The 15,320-nt window shown below is 32.1% G+C and overlaps 1 protein-coding gene across 1 annotated transcript in view; it reads right to left on the bottom strand.

The window, feature by feature from the left end:
* LOC114325739 (uncharacterized) overlaps nucleotides 1-13,846 on the bottom strand; it is a 30,850-nt gene extending 17,004 nt beyond the window's left edge. The window contains exon 1 of the mRNA XM_028273871.2: nucleotides 13,323-13,846. Coding sequence (XP_028129672.2) covers nucleotides 13,323-13,447 — 125 coding nt within the window. The 5' untranslated portion in view covers nucleotides 13,448-13,846. The remainder of the gene's footprint in view (nucleotides 1-13,322) is intronic.
* Between the last annotated feature and the right edge of the window lie 1,474 nt (nucleotides 13,847-15,320).

Genomic DNA, 15,320 nt, shown 5'->3' with positions numbered 1-15,320 from the left:
GGAAAGATGGTGTAGATGAGGATGGGAGAAAAATAGGCGAAGCAAACTGGCAACGGTTGGCAATGGATAGGACTGACTGGCGTAATAGACTTGGGGAGGCCGAGGCTCTTTCATAGGGCTGTAGCACCATTGATGATGATGACTTGTTTAAAATAATCTAAAGTACTTAAAAATATCTATAAAAAAGTCTCTAGCTCAAAAATTAAGTGGCTAATTAAGTGAATAATGAAATGAATATCAGTCCCCTATTTTTCAGCGAAAAAGTGATGGCAAGCAACACTCTAATCACCACCCTAATTAAAATTAGTCATTAACCTTATTTGGTCTTTTTTATTTATGTATTATTAATAGGTTCTAGAAGTTTAACCGGCTTAGAATGATCAGTTTTTAAAAAAATTGAGTTAAATGCGAATAACGAGTTTTTGTAGTTTGGAAAAAATGTCTTTTTCTTCAGAATAGCAAGATTAGCATCAGAGATACGAAAAAATGTTTAAATAGGAAATTGTAGCTTATTTGGACATTGAAAAGGCAACACATAAGAAAAACAGAAGCGTTCGAAATGTGGTGTTACAGAAGAATGTTGAAAATTCAGTGGGTTTAAAGGATTACCAATATTGAAGTGCTACGACGTTTAAATAAGGAGTTAGAAATCATGAACAGTATAAAAACAAGAAAACTAGAATATTTAGGTCACATTACCAGAGGAGAGAAATATGAGCTGCTGAGAGTTATTATGCAAGGAAGGATCCAAGGAAAAAGAAGCATAGGAAGAAGACGCATCTCCTGGCTGAGGAACCTTAGAGATTGGTTTAAATGTAGTTCGTTACAACTGTTCAGAGCAGCAGCCAACAAAGTGACCATAGTCATTATGATATACAGCCTCCTCTAGGAGATGGAAATTTAATAAAAAGAAGCTTATTTAATTCCCAAGAAACTGGTCTGCAAAAATATTTTTTACAGCGAAAATTGAGTGAGCTATTGAGAATTAAAGCTTGTAATAACATGCAAAAATCACCTTTACCAACCCTTTCAAAGTCACCTCTTTTTGCGACTGAGGATTCTAAAAAGATTTAATGATAATAATCTTATAGATTTAGTAAAAACCTGTAAAATTATTTTTTACCAAACTTTCTAAAATAGAAAACAAAAAAGTTACTGTTAAAAAATCAATATATATTTTTTTGAAAAAAAAAAAGGAGAAATCCAATTGGAAATATAATCATATAAGTTAGCGGTATTTCTAGGCATTAGCCTTATTCATTCTTATTTATTTATGTATCAATAATAGATTATAGAAGTTTGACTGGCTTATGGTAGGGGAGCCCAAGCGGGGATTTTTGCAGTTACTCGAGCGCGTCAGATTAGCATATAGGGAGAAACCTGGTACCCTGCAGATGTACCTCTACCATATATTGGCTCTTAACACAGGGGAGTTCGTTAAGGGGGGCCCGAAAAAAAAAATCTATCCTTAAAAAAACTCGAAATTGTCAGAGTAAGATAAGGTAAGTTAAGTGCATGCAAAAGAGTGTATATTTCAAAAATCTGACAATTTGAACCGGGCGTAAGGAAATGGGTGAGTCCCAAAGTTTCACGAGAAAAAAGCGAATATTTCGCGAAATGAATGAAATATCGAAAAACTAAAAAATATGTGCTCAATATTTTTTAAAAATCTATCGAATGATACCAAACACGACTTCCCAAGGAGAGAGGTGGGGTGAAAATTAAATATTTTTAATACGAATCCCGCGATATTTCGTGAAATGAACATCAGATCGAAAAACTGTAAAATACATTTATTCAATATTTTTGAAAAATCTATCGAATGGCACCAAACACGACCCCCCACGGAGGTGGGGTGGGGGGTTACTTTAAAATCTTAAATAGGAGCCCTCATTTTTTATTGCAGATTTGGATTCCCTACGTAAAAATAAGTAACTTTTATTCGAAACATTTTTTCGAATTATGGATAGATGGCGTTATAATCGGAAAAAACCATTGTTGGAAATGGAAAGTTAAATAAAAAAATGGCAAGCGCCCACTAAAATGGAAAACTTTACTTAACTTTTTTTGATTTTAAGACCTACTCTTCACAACCCAATAGGTCCCCAAAGCGCTCGAGTGACTGCACATTTAGCATACTTTGCTCCCCTACCATTAGAATGATTAGTTTTAAAAAAACTGGGGTTAAAAACGAATTTTTTTAGTTTGGTAAAAAATGCCATTTTCTTCAAATTAGAAAGTTTAGCATCAGAGAGACGAAAAAATGTTTCAATATAAAATTGTAGGTTATGTAGTTCTCAAGATCTTGGATTAAAAAAAAAATTCTGCGGCAAAAATTGAGTGAATGGGTAAATTAGTATATATCGGAAAACATTGACTTTTTCTATACAAAACTAACACTTTCGATAGCGAATAAATCGAAAACTATTAATTTTATCAAAAAAATGTATAGAACATGTTTTGCTTAGAATGAATGTTTTTATCAACTTTTGCGGTCAAAATATAATAAAAAATTTCCACCCCGCGATGGGGTGGCAACCACCCCATGGTAAAAGCGCCTTTCGGAATCATATATATTTTGATCCTTGGAATATTCACTACTTATTCTCAAATGTTCAAGCAAATCAATCCATTCTGTAAAAATTGCGAGGTGAAAAGCTTCGGTTCCTGCCCTATTATATTAAATGTTCATCCTGTCAAGAGCCATGTGGGTGGCTGTTGGATATTAAATCTAAGCCAGTGATTCTCAACCTGTGGGGCGCGCCCCCCTAGGGGGGCGCACTTTTAGTAATGGGGGCGTGCATGGGCGCCCGCAGAGAGGGGCCAGGGGGGGCCGTGCCCCCCCCCTGAGATTTTACTATTTTGTATATTTTTCTGTACTCAAACCTAAAAAGTTAATACCTTTACGTTGACATAAAAGGTATATTATACAAGTATATAAACCAAAAACAAAATTATGGAGATAATATTATATTAAACTTAGACCATGGTCTAAGATATTAAATATAATACGTCGAATACCTACGAACCTACGCGCCTTTTGAATGCAACCGGCAACGTCGTAGCACAAGCACAATCACATGGTGGTGGTGGTGATGGTGATAGATAATCCGGCCACGCACCACGATTCTACCTGTTTTCGTCAAGCCGCTCAGAGTTCACAGCCGTTGTTTATTTTGTTTGCGTTGAGATTCGCAGTGTATTTTATTTTATTATTATCGTGTTAGCCTTACGGGCGGTTTCCGGTTTCTATCATTTAATACAAACACAATCCTTATCAGGTAATTTGATTTATTAACATTTTCCTTAAACTGCATGACTATAGTTTTGCTGGTTTATTCTTTAGAAAAAAATGGACATTCGAACATTCTTTAAAAGAAAAACAACCGCCCTCGAGGAAGTTACCGATTCCAAAAAGAATAAGGCTTCAACTCGTAGCCCTATCCCTAGCACAAGTAGTGACATAGCACGCGAAGAAGAAGGGGAACATGAACATGCAGTAAAGGAAGCAGAGCCTAGCACTTCTTCGAATAGAAATACTTTAGCGGAGACAGCAGATCAGCCTGATGTACAAGAAACCATTGCCCGAATATTTCCAGACGGTCAATCAGAAGACATTGGAAATTTTGTAAATTCCTCGTCGATTCAAGATAAACAAAAATACCAATACGATATATTAAGAAGTCCGTATACGCCTTCCCCTACCTATGATTTTAAGCAAGATGTTGATCCAAATAAACGGCCGTTTGTACACAAATGGCTTCAACAATATGACTGGTTGGTTTATTCCAAAGTTCTTAAAGGTGCCCTTTGTAAGTATTGTGTGGTTTTCCCACCTGTTGTGACACACGGTAGTACCTTAGGCGCATTTATAACAAGGCCATTTATAAAATACAGGGATTTCCACACGCAGGCCAAGAACCATTCTAATTCTGCCTGGCATAAAGATTCAATTATCCGTTCCAAAAATTTTATTGATGTGATGTCCAATAAAAAACTAGATATATTGTCTCTGATTGATGAGGGAAAGCAAATAAATGTAGCGGAAAATAGAAAAAAAATTCTTCCAATTATAAAAACAATAGTTTTTTGTGGAACTCATGATATGCCTTTAAGAGAAAGCAGCATAAATTCTGGAAATTTTTTGGATCTCTTAAAATTCAGGATAGACGCTGGTGATACAACTTTAGAGAATCACCTGTTGAACGCAGGTGGTAACTCTAAATACACTTCTCACAGGATCCAAAATGAAATAATTTCATTGGCAGGACATGTAATAAATATTGTCGAAGAAGCAAATTCTTCCAAATATTTTAGTGTTATGGCTGATGAGACTGCGGACATTTCGGGACATGAACAGTTATCTGTTGGTATACGGTATGTATACAAAGAAAATGAAAATTTTACGGTGAAAGAAGAGTTTCTTGGTTTTGTGAAATTAGATAGACTAAACGCTGATAGCATAGCTTATTCTATTTTGGAGTTTTTGGAAACATCAGGTTTAAACATGGACAAACTTGTAGGGCAGGGCTATGATGGATGCTCAACAATGGCTGGTGAAATTCACGGGGTTCAGAAGATAGTACAAGATAAGTATAAAAAAGCATTCTATTTTCATTGTGCCTCCCATAGGTTAAATTTAGTCATAAACGACATTAGTAAAATTGTTGAAATTCGAAATACCATAGGTACTGTTAAAGACGTAATAGTATTTTTTAGAGAGAGTACTCTAAGAAGAAACCTAATTCCCAATATACCTTTGTTTTGTGAAACTCGTTGGTCAGCTAAATATAAATCTTTGCGGATTTTTGCTGAATATTTTAAAATAATATTTAAAACACTTTTTGATATAAAAACTGGGCAAATTTTAATGAACACTTCTACTACAAAAAGAGCAGCTCAGTTATGGGCTGCCTTAAATTCCTTTACGTTTGTTATTTGTCTAGTTGTGGCAAGTAAATATTCAAATATTTTAGAGCCCATTGCAAATACGCTACAAGGTATTTCAATTAATTTTGTAGATGTTCATCACCACATAAATTTAATTACCAGGACTTGTGAAAAACAGCGCTCAGAGGTTGATTCAAATTATGCAGACATTTTTTCCTATGCATTATCTATCTGTGAGACCCTCAACATAGAAGTGGGAAAACCACGAATTTGCGGTCGACAAATTCATAGATCTAACTATGAATCTGATTCAGCAGAAGATTATTTTAGAAAATCTATATTTATACCATATTTAGATCATCTGATTCTTGCCTTAAAAACAAGATTTTCTAAAGAACATGAAGTCGCCTTCTCTTTGTTTAATATTTTACCAAAAAATATAAAATCTTTAGATGTTAAATCTTTCGCAATTAAGGTAGGAAATCTATACAACATTGAGAATTTGGAAAGCGAATTAAATATTTGGAGAGAGTATTTATCTCAATCTCAAATAGCTGAGAACATAACCATTGAAGATCTTATTCAGCACTGTAAATTTTTTCCTGCTATCAAAGATAGCTGCATTCTTCTACTTACTTTGCCGTGTACTACCTGCACAATTGAACGGAGTTTTAGCACCTTACGCAGGATTAAAACGTGGATAAGAGCTACAATGGGACAAGATAGACTTGTTGGGCTAGCATTGTTGAGTATCCATCGAAATCGTCTATTAAATATTTCCAATTTTTCCACTAAAATACTAGACGAATTTTGTCAAAATAACAGAAGACTGGTTTTTAGTTAAGAATAAAATTGCATGCTATTTTGTATTACTTTTAGGTATTACTTTTATTACCTTTTAGCATTAATAACATTTATTATAATATTTTGTTTTGTATTTTTTAAGAGTTGCTTTCGTGGTTTTGTTATTTGTTCCTAAAAGAAGTTGCAATATTTTGTTTTCTTAACGTTTTAAAAATATAAGTATTACATACAACAGTTTTTTATTTTGCCCCCCCCTGAAAAAAAATCCTGCGGGCGCCCATGGGGGCGTGAGTATATAAAAAAAACACCAACATTGACTAATTTACTAAAAGCAAAGCAAAAAAAAATTCTGACAAAATAAAATACCCATGAACACTGACAAGGAGCTATAATTAAAGAGCATTGAATACTAAATTAATACTAATTAATACTATATTAATACTAATTAATACTATATTAATACTAATTAATACTAATTATCAACAAATTTAATGTAAATTAGTGACTTCCTTGGGATTGTTCTGCACAGAAAAGTTGACCGAAACAGGGTGTAACTAGAACATAATATGTACACATCCACAATAAATTTAACAGTTACAGAAGGACTGACTGAACTGACTCGACTAGAACTGACTCGACAAAGACTGGTTGGTCAGGTCAGAGTCAGAACTGAGAAGATGGAGATGCAGGCAGACGATCGAGAATGTTCAAAATAACTCGGAACTTCCCGCGAAAAGAGACAATCTGTTCCGAATCGGTGTTGAATTTTGATACATTGTTATGTCATATGATATATATTGTTATTGTACAAAGGGGGGGGGGGCGCGGTGAAAATAATTTTGGAAAATTGGGTCGCAAATGGTAAAAGGATGAGAAACGCTGATCTAAGCGAAAAGCAATGTTTATTTACACTTTCAAGTCCGCCAACACGGCTCCCGTGTTCACACTGTTATCAATCAGATGCCACCGACACGGCTACCTCTGATATTGGCCCGGAGCTGAAAGTGTTAAATAAATGTAAAACAGTTGAACCAAAATCAACTACTGTACAGGCTGTCCCGAAAAATAGTGCGTTTCTTTAATTAACGTATGGATATTATGGAATTTAGAACAAAAAATTCTTATTCCATTTTTTTTCTAAAGTTAACCGTTTCCAAAAAGAAAAGATTACATTGTTTTCCATATTCCTGTATTTTAATATTCATAAAGGCTATAGCGGGATAAGATGGTCAAAATTGCACCAGGCTCGATTCAGTTTTGGGTTTAGCCATTCGAAAATATATAATTGAAAACTCACTCAGCCAAATTTTCAAGTCCCTAGGTGCACCGGGGGGTCCGCTATGGAAAAAAACGTGTTTTTTTGAAAACATTTTTTTCCAGACGCTGTATTGCTGCAAAAAATCTGAAAAAATTAGTTGATGCGTATCTTAACAACACAAAGCTGTCTGATTTTTTTCAGATTTTTAGCTTCAAAATTGAGGGCAGGAAAAATTTTTGAAATTTTCAAAAAAATTTTAGGTTATGTTTTAAATTTTTCGCCAACTTTAAAATATTGTTATTTTGTGTATTTTTTTCCATTCTTTCGAATGGCATAGGCATCATTATCATTTTCGACGTGGAAAATACCTAAAAATTGAAAAAACTGTTTTCTTTGCATTTTCTGAAGTTTTTGACTCATAAACTCAACAACATACAGCTAAAGTATTCATCATTTACATTTTTATATGTATTGTTACATTTACAATCAAAATCAGCTATTAGCACTTATTTTTTTTTTCCTACAGCATGCTCAAAAACCCCGATTTCGGCGTTTTTACTAAATAGCCTCAGAAATCAGTAAAAAAAATAATTCTTTTAACTTTTAAAAAATTAAAATTTTGTTGTTCTCGATAGAATGTAATACAATTATTACTTAAATAAATTATTTTTTTGTTTTGTACGATTGTTTGAATTTCATATATAATATTATCGTCCCATTAAGGGTACCCTGTCATAGGCTTATAAAAAAAAATGAATAAATTAATTTTTTTAACGTTTTAACGTTTAAAAAATAAAATTTTTGTAGTATTCGATAGAAATTGTTGCCTCTTTATAAAAATGCTTGTTGCTGTTGTGATTTTCAAAGCGCGCTATTAAAAAAGCTCGGCACTTTGGTGCCGTATGCAAGGAAGCGCTTCTAGCCACGTTTTTGGAAAAACTCAGGATAAACCAGTCCCCAAGTACCCGCTGTCGAAGCCACTAACTACTTACGTAATAAAAATATTTTTAAAATAATAAAATAAGAAAATCTACGGTTTCGTTTTGATTAAAAAATAAAAAAAAATAAATAAAAAAAATATTTTTATTAAACGTTAATGAGGTATTATTATTTAAATTACTTAATTGATTAAATAGTGCAACCTAAAAAATGCAGAGTGTTTAAAGGGATTAATAAATTAATTATTAAAAAATTACTACACAATCATGAAATTACAAAATTCAAATTAATATACAGCATGGTGCAAAGCAAGAAATAAATTCGTTATTTCGTAAACTGGCGACTTTTGGAAAAATACCGAAACGGGTCGAGTGTGATACATGTGACGTCATCCATCTGGGCGTGATGACGTAATCGATGATTTTTTAAATGAGAATATGGGTCGTGTGGCAACTCATTTCAAAGGATATTCAGTTCTATATTCGTTAATATAAACACTAACAAAATTAATTATACAGGGTGACCAAAAAAATTTGAATTAAATTAATTAACATAAAAAGAAGAATTTAAGTAATGTATTTACTTCAAAATATATTTTACTGCTGTTAGAAAACAGAAGAAAATGTTTGAGATATAAACATTGCTTTTCACTTACATTCAATGTTCAAGCCAGCTTCTGCTAGCCACCTGCCTCTTGGAAGTTTGAACATTTTATTTAAGCGAAAAGCAATGTTTATTTTTCGAATAAACATTTTTTTCCGTTTTCTGAAAGTAAAATATATTTTGAATTAAATAAATTACATACATTATTTTTTTTTGTAAATTAATTATTTATTAAAAAAAAAATTAGTCACTCTGTATAAATAATAAGGGTAATGTTTCCATTGTTTTCAATCTGGTGGGATGTAGAGTAATATTTTTGATGTTATTTTATGTGCTATTAGATTGAAAACTTAGTCCTTTCTAATAATGGTAATGTTTATACTACTGAATAGAGAATTGAATAACCTTTCGAATAATCAAATTATAGTAAAGTCCCAGTGATTGGCTGTGTACCATAGTTAATAAACTTACACAGAAATAAAAAACTTCAGTTTGTATAATGGTATAAAATTCTATTAAAAAACTTTTAAAAAAGTCATCCAAATAGATTATAGAAAAACATCAGAACATTTTCTATCTAGTCAGATCATCTTCAGTGACATTCTGTTTAGTTACGGAAACTATAGCCCGCTAGTTGATATATTATTATGTAGTCTTCAAAATTACATAATTATTTATTAGAATTTCCCATATAAGTAGTTAATCATAAAAATGCCAAAGGAAATAGCTTCAGAACAACATTAAAATTATTCTTTTGAAATGCGGCACAATGTCGATATTAATGGATTTTACTAAAGCTCAAAAGCAGCATGGCTTCCCTGCTCGAAAAACTGAAGGGGTACTTGTCACAACGAGTTCGAGGTCAAGACGGAATTCGGTCTGTGTCACTCGTCTTGACTTGTCATTCCAAAAGTATAATTTTAATAAAAATTTTATTTTAATAAAATTATGTAATTTTAAAAACTATATATCAACTAGTGGGCTAGTTTCAATTACTACACAGAATGTCACTGAAGATGATTTGACTAGATCGAAAACATTCTGGATGTTCTTGGATGACTTTTTTAAAAGTTTTTTAATAAAATTTTATACCATTATACAAACCAAAGTTCTTTACTACTATGGTTGTTCAAATAACCATAATTCTCATTAAAAAAATTCATCGATTACGTCATTGCTCCCAGATGAATGACGTCACTACTAGTATGATATATATGCCAAAAAATCACAATTAAAAAATCGACCTCTTTCGGGATTTTTCCTTAGAGTCGACAGTTTAATAAATAACGAATTTATTCCTTTCCTTTGCATCATACTGTATATTAATTTGAATTTGAATTTTGTAATTTCATGAGTACGTAGTAACTATTTAATAATTCATTTATTAATCCCTTTAAACACTGCACTCTTTAGGTTGCACTATTTAAGCAATTAAAGAATTCAAATAATTTAGTGATTTATTTATATAATAATTCCTCATTAACGTTTAATAACACGATTTTTATTACGTAAGTAGTTAGTGACTTCGACGGCAGTACTTGAGGAGTGGTTTTTTTGTATCTAAGACTACAAAATTTTTATTTTTTAAACGTTAAAAATTTTTCTCATTAACGTTTAATAACACCATTTTTATTGCGTAAGTAGTTAGTGACTTCGACGGCAGTACTTGAGGAGTGGTTATTTTGTATCGAACACTACAAAAATTTTATTTTTTAAACGTTAAAAAAATTAATTTATTGATTTTTTTATAAGCCTATTATGGCAGGATACCCTTAATGGGACGATATTATTATATATGAAATTCAAATAATCGTGCAAATAAATCACTTATTTAAGTATTAATTGTATTACATTCTATCGATAACAACAAAATTTTAATTTTTTAAACGTTGAAAAAATTATTTTTTGACTGATTTTTGAGGCTATTTAGTAAAAAAAATAAGTTTTATTAGCTGATTTTGATGGTAAAGATAAAAATACATACAAAAAGGTAAATTATGATTAATTTAGCTGTATGTTGTTGAGGTTATGAGTCAAAAACTTCAGAAAATAACAGTTTTTTCGATTTTTAAGTATTTTCCACGTCGAAAATGATAATGATGCCTATGCCATTCGAAAGAATGGAAAAAAAATTCACAAAATAACAATATTTTAAAGTTGGCGAAAAGTTTCCAACAAAACCTAAAATTTTTTTGAAAATTTTAAAAATTTTTCCTGTGCTCAATTTTGAAGCTAAAAATCTGAAAAAAATCAGGGTGCTTTGTATTGTTAAGATACGCCTTCATTAATTTTTTCAGATTTTTGCAGCAATACAGCGCCTAAAAATAATTTTTTTCAAAAAAACTCGTTTTTTTTTTCAAAGCACCTAGCTCCGGGGATCCTGTTAATTTTTACTCAAAACGAAACCGTAGATTTTCTTATTTTATTTTTTTAAAAATATTTTTATTACGTAAGTAGTTACTGGTTTCGACGGCGGGTACTTGAGGACTGGTTTATCCTGAGTTTTTTCCAAAAACGTGGCTAAAAGCGCTTCCTTGCGTACGGCACCAAAGTGCCGAGCTTTTTTTAACCTTAGCGCGCTTTGAAAATCACAACCGCAACAAGCATTTTTATAAAGGGGCAACATTTTCTATCGAATACTACAGAAATTTTATTTTTTAAACGTTAAAACGTTAAAAAAATTAATTTATTTATTTTTTTTATAAGCCTATGGCAGGGTACCCTTAACGGGACGATATTATTATATATGAAATTCAAAAAATCGTGCAAAACAAAAAAATAATTTATTTAAGTATTAATTGTATTACATTCTATCGAGAACAACAAAATTTTAATTTTTTAAACGTTAAAAGAATTATTTTTTTTACTGATTTCTGAGGCTATTTAGTAAAAACGCCGAAAAACGGGGTTTTTGAGCATTCTGTAGGAAAAAAATAAGTTCTAATAGCTGATTTTGATTGTAAATGTAACAATACATATAAAAATGTAAATGATGATTAATTTATCTGTATGTTGTTGAGTTTATGAGTCAAAAACTTCAGAAAATTCCAAAAAAAAAACACAGTTTTTTCGATTTCTAGGTATTTTCCACTTCGAAAATGATAATATGGCTTATGCCATTCGAAAGAATGGAAAAAAAATACACAAAACAACAATATTTTAAAGTTGGCGAAAAATTTACAACATAACCTAAAATTTTTTTGAAAATTTAAAAATTTTTTCCTGCGTTCAATTTTAAAGATAAAAATCTGAAAAAAATCAGCTAGCTTTGTGTTGTTAAGATACGCATTCATCAATTTTTTCAGATTTTTTTCAGCAATACAGCGTCTGGAAAAAATTTTTTTCAAAAAAACACGTTTTTTTCCATAGCGGACCCCCCGGAGCACCTAGGGACTTGAAAATTTGACTGAGTGAGTTTTCAATTATATATTTTCGAATGGCTAAACCCAAAACTGAATCGAGCCTGGTGCAATTTTGGCCATCTTATCCCGCTATAGCCTTTAGATCGCCTGGCAACATCGTACTAGGGATGGGAAAAACCTTCCGGTTTTAACCTAAAACCGGTTTTTTTTTCTCAGCAACAATCGTTTTATCCGTTTTTTTTTTGTCCCGATTATAACCGGTTTTTTCTTTTTAAAGTAATAACCGGTGAAAACCGGATAAGTGGAAAAAATACTGAATTTAGAGAAAAAAAAGGGAAACTTTTTCGTCCGATTTCGAAACCGATTTCACAACACTGATGGCTAATTTTTATACTGATATGGACTGATTATCCATTCGAATGGAGTATCGCAAACTAAAGCGCAATGTAAATGTAACCTATTGGGTATTGGCCATGACTAAAAAAACCGAACACCGGTTTTTGGAACAACCTTTTTTTGACCGGTAATAACCAGCAGGTTAAACCGTAGGTAAAAAAAACCGGTATAACCGAAAACCGGTATTTTGTCAATAACCGCCATCCCTACATCGTACGCGCTACGGAATAATAACAGATAAATAAGAAGTCGTTTGTGATTTAGGTACAGTATTTAAAATAATCCAACCTAATAGTATGTACATACTTATGTATTTACTGTTTGTTTACTAAAATTATTTTTTGTTAAATGCATTGAAATACCTATTCCATAACTTTAAACGATTTATAGGTCTTTTAACATAAAAACACGTCCTTTAACTGAACTAGTATTATGTGTTAAATGTGTTGAATGGCGAGGGCTTTAACTGAATTACATTGGAGTTTACAGTGAAAATTAAATAATACAGATAATTTATCAGTAATTTGTTTACTTGTGAACTAAAATAATTAAAAGATGAAGTTAATTAAGTTGTACTTACCTGAAAATAATTATTATACCTAACAAATATTCAAAGTAACCCACTTTTACGAACACAGGTATTCATACAACGAGAAATACAGTCAAAATATTTTGAAAGAAATAATCATAGTATGCTTCTTCATTTAGTGATCTGCCATAAATAATCAACATAATAACATAATGGGTAATGGACTCACGATTCGAAAACATTTTCGGCATTGATACTAAACAGGATTCTTCTAAACTACCTATCTGCTTACTAAACATGGGACTGTCTACCTTTAAAATTTCGTACCTCACATACTTGCCACATTTTAATTTACATATTAAAATGCATTTTAATTTTTTGGTCAAACGGTTGCATTTAGAAAAAAATGTTATAAGAGTTTTTTGACCTACATGGTGCCCTCTGCCTATACCATTAAGGAACGCACTATTTTCCGGGACACCCTGTATCGACTTCTGTCAGTCACCTTGCTCTAACTTGAGAATAACAAATTTATACTTACGGGTTAAGGGGATCAGGACATGCTGTTAAACTTCTACCTAATCTTTTGCCGAGTATAACTCCGCTATGTACTTCATTTAAAGCAACACACAATAAAAGGGCAACAACAGTAAACTTAGTGTACATTTTAAAAATTTGATAGGTTTCAGCTAATATAAAAATAATCAGAGTTATGACACCCCTAAATTGTTTTCTGTTTATATATATATAAAAAAATGTCCTTCTGATTTGTTTATTGATAAAGTCTGCTTTCTAAGAAATGGAACCAATTAAATCAGCAGATTTTTTAATTGTTTGATTATCACGCAAATCACATATTTTTTATCAAATATTAAGAAGCGGTTCCTTTGTTTTAAATGGGAAAATAAGATATGGAAAAATTTACTCTTGAAGAACATTGTTTTGAAACAAGGTATTCAAATTAGTTATTTATGGATCAAGGATTTAGAAATTTATTCCGTCTCTTACATAGTTATACAAGGTCTGCTTGTCTCCTGATTAGAAAAAAATGTTCAATATCACTTGTTATTGGTTTCACTTTCATTTGGGCCAATATAGAGAGAAAGTAAATAGAAAATAAATAATGTGGAAATGATGAGGATATGTGGACACCTTTATAAGAAACAGGAACAAGTGGGCTAACAGGTTAGTTTACTAGCAATATTAAAGTGGAATTAATGCCAGATATAATACATAATAGACCCCGAGGTATAGACCTCGGAGAGGTTTGTTTGTATACCTTACAATTTGCTGATGACCAAGTCATCATAGCTAATGATAAAGACGACCTACAGTATATGGCAAGAAAACTGAAGGAGGAATATGAACAGTGGGGCTTGGAAATGAATGTGGAAAAAACTAAATACCTACCCATAGGAGCTGAGTTATCCAATATCGAACTAGAGGATAATGAACAAATCATATCCTGTAGTGAATACACGTACCTGGGAGTAATCTTCGATAGAACGGGAAAAGACGATGAAGAAATAAAGAAAAGGGTAGCACAAGCTAGAAGAACAATTGGATGCCTAAATGGAATACTTTGGAGCTCCGAAATAGGAATACAGCGAAAATACAACATCTATGAAACACTTATTAAAAGCAGCCTACTTTACGGAGCAGAAACTTGGAGAATATCCGAGAACAACAGGAAAAATTTGAAGCTGTAGAAATGGATGTGTTTAGAAGATCGTTAGGTATATCCCGTAGGGAAAGAATTCGAAATGAGGAAGTAAGACGACGAATTGCAATAGATGGTTACTTAACAACAGACATTGAGAGGAAACAGTTGATTTGGTATGGTCATATTCAAAGAATGGAAGACACAAGATTGCCCAAAAAGATCTTGGAGTGGGTACCACCAAACCGCAAAAAACGAGGAAGACCCAAAAAGACATGGAAAGAAGGGGTAACCCAGCGTTTCTCAACGTTTTACCATTTGCGCCCCAATTTTCCATAATTATTTTCACCGCGCCCCCCTCGTTCAATAACAATATATGTATGCAATAATAATATACCTTGAGCAGCATGAAACCTAATAAACTAAAAAGACATTGGGAAACGCTTCGTAGTGAGTACATTAACAAACCCCGAGAATTATTCGAGTTAAAATTAAAACGGCGTGAAAAGCAAAAATTAGTTTTAATAAAAACTTTGACTGCGAATGAAATAGCTTTACTTGCCTCTTATAAAGTCTGATATTAAATAGCCAGATCTAAAAAGCCTAACACTATTGGTGAAGATCTTATATTACCAACTGCAATCAAAATTGTAGAAACTGTGTTTGGAGATAATTTTGCTAAAAAATTGGAGTTTATACCTCTATCAAATGATACTGTTGCCCGCCGAATTGGTGATATGGCTGAATATGTACAGGATCAGCTAATCAGGAAGTTGCGTGAAAAGCCGTTTTCGATTCAGCTTGATGAGGCAACAGTAGCAATAAATATGCTCATTTTATTGCCTACGTTCGATTTTGTGATGGCAGATCAGTAGCAGA

This window comes from Diabrotica virgifera, chromosome 7 (assembly GCF_917563875.1).
Source record: "Diabrotica virgifera virgifera chromosome 7, PGI_DIABVI_V3a".
In the NCBI taxonomy this organism is placed as follows: domain Eukaryota; kingdom Metazoa; phylum Arthropoda; class Insecta; order Coleoptera; family Chrysomelidae; genus Diabrotica; species Diabrotica virgifera.
The sequence above is the reverse complement of the archived record's forward strand: the minus strand, read 5'-3'. Positions and strand labels throughout refer to the sequence as shown.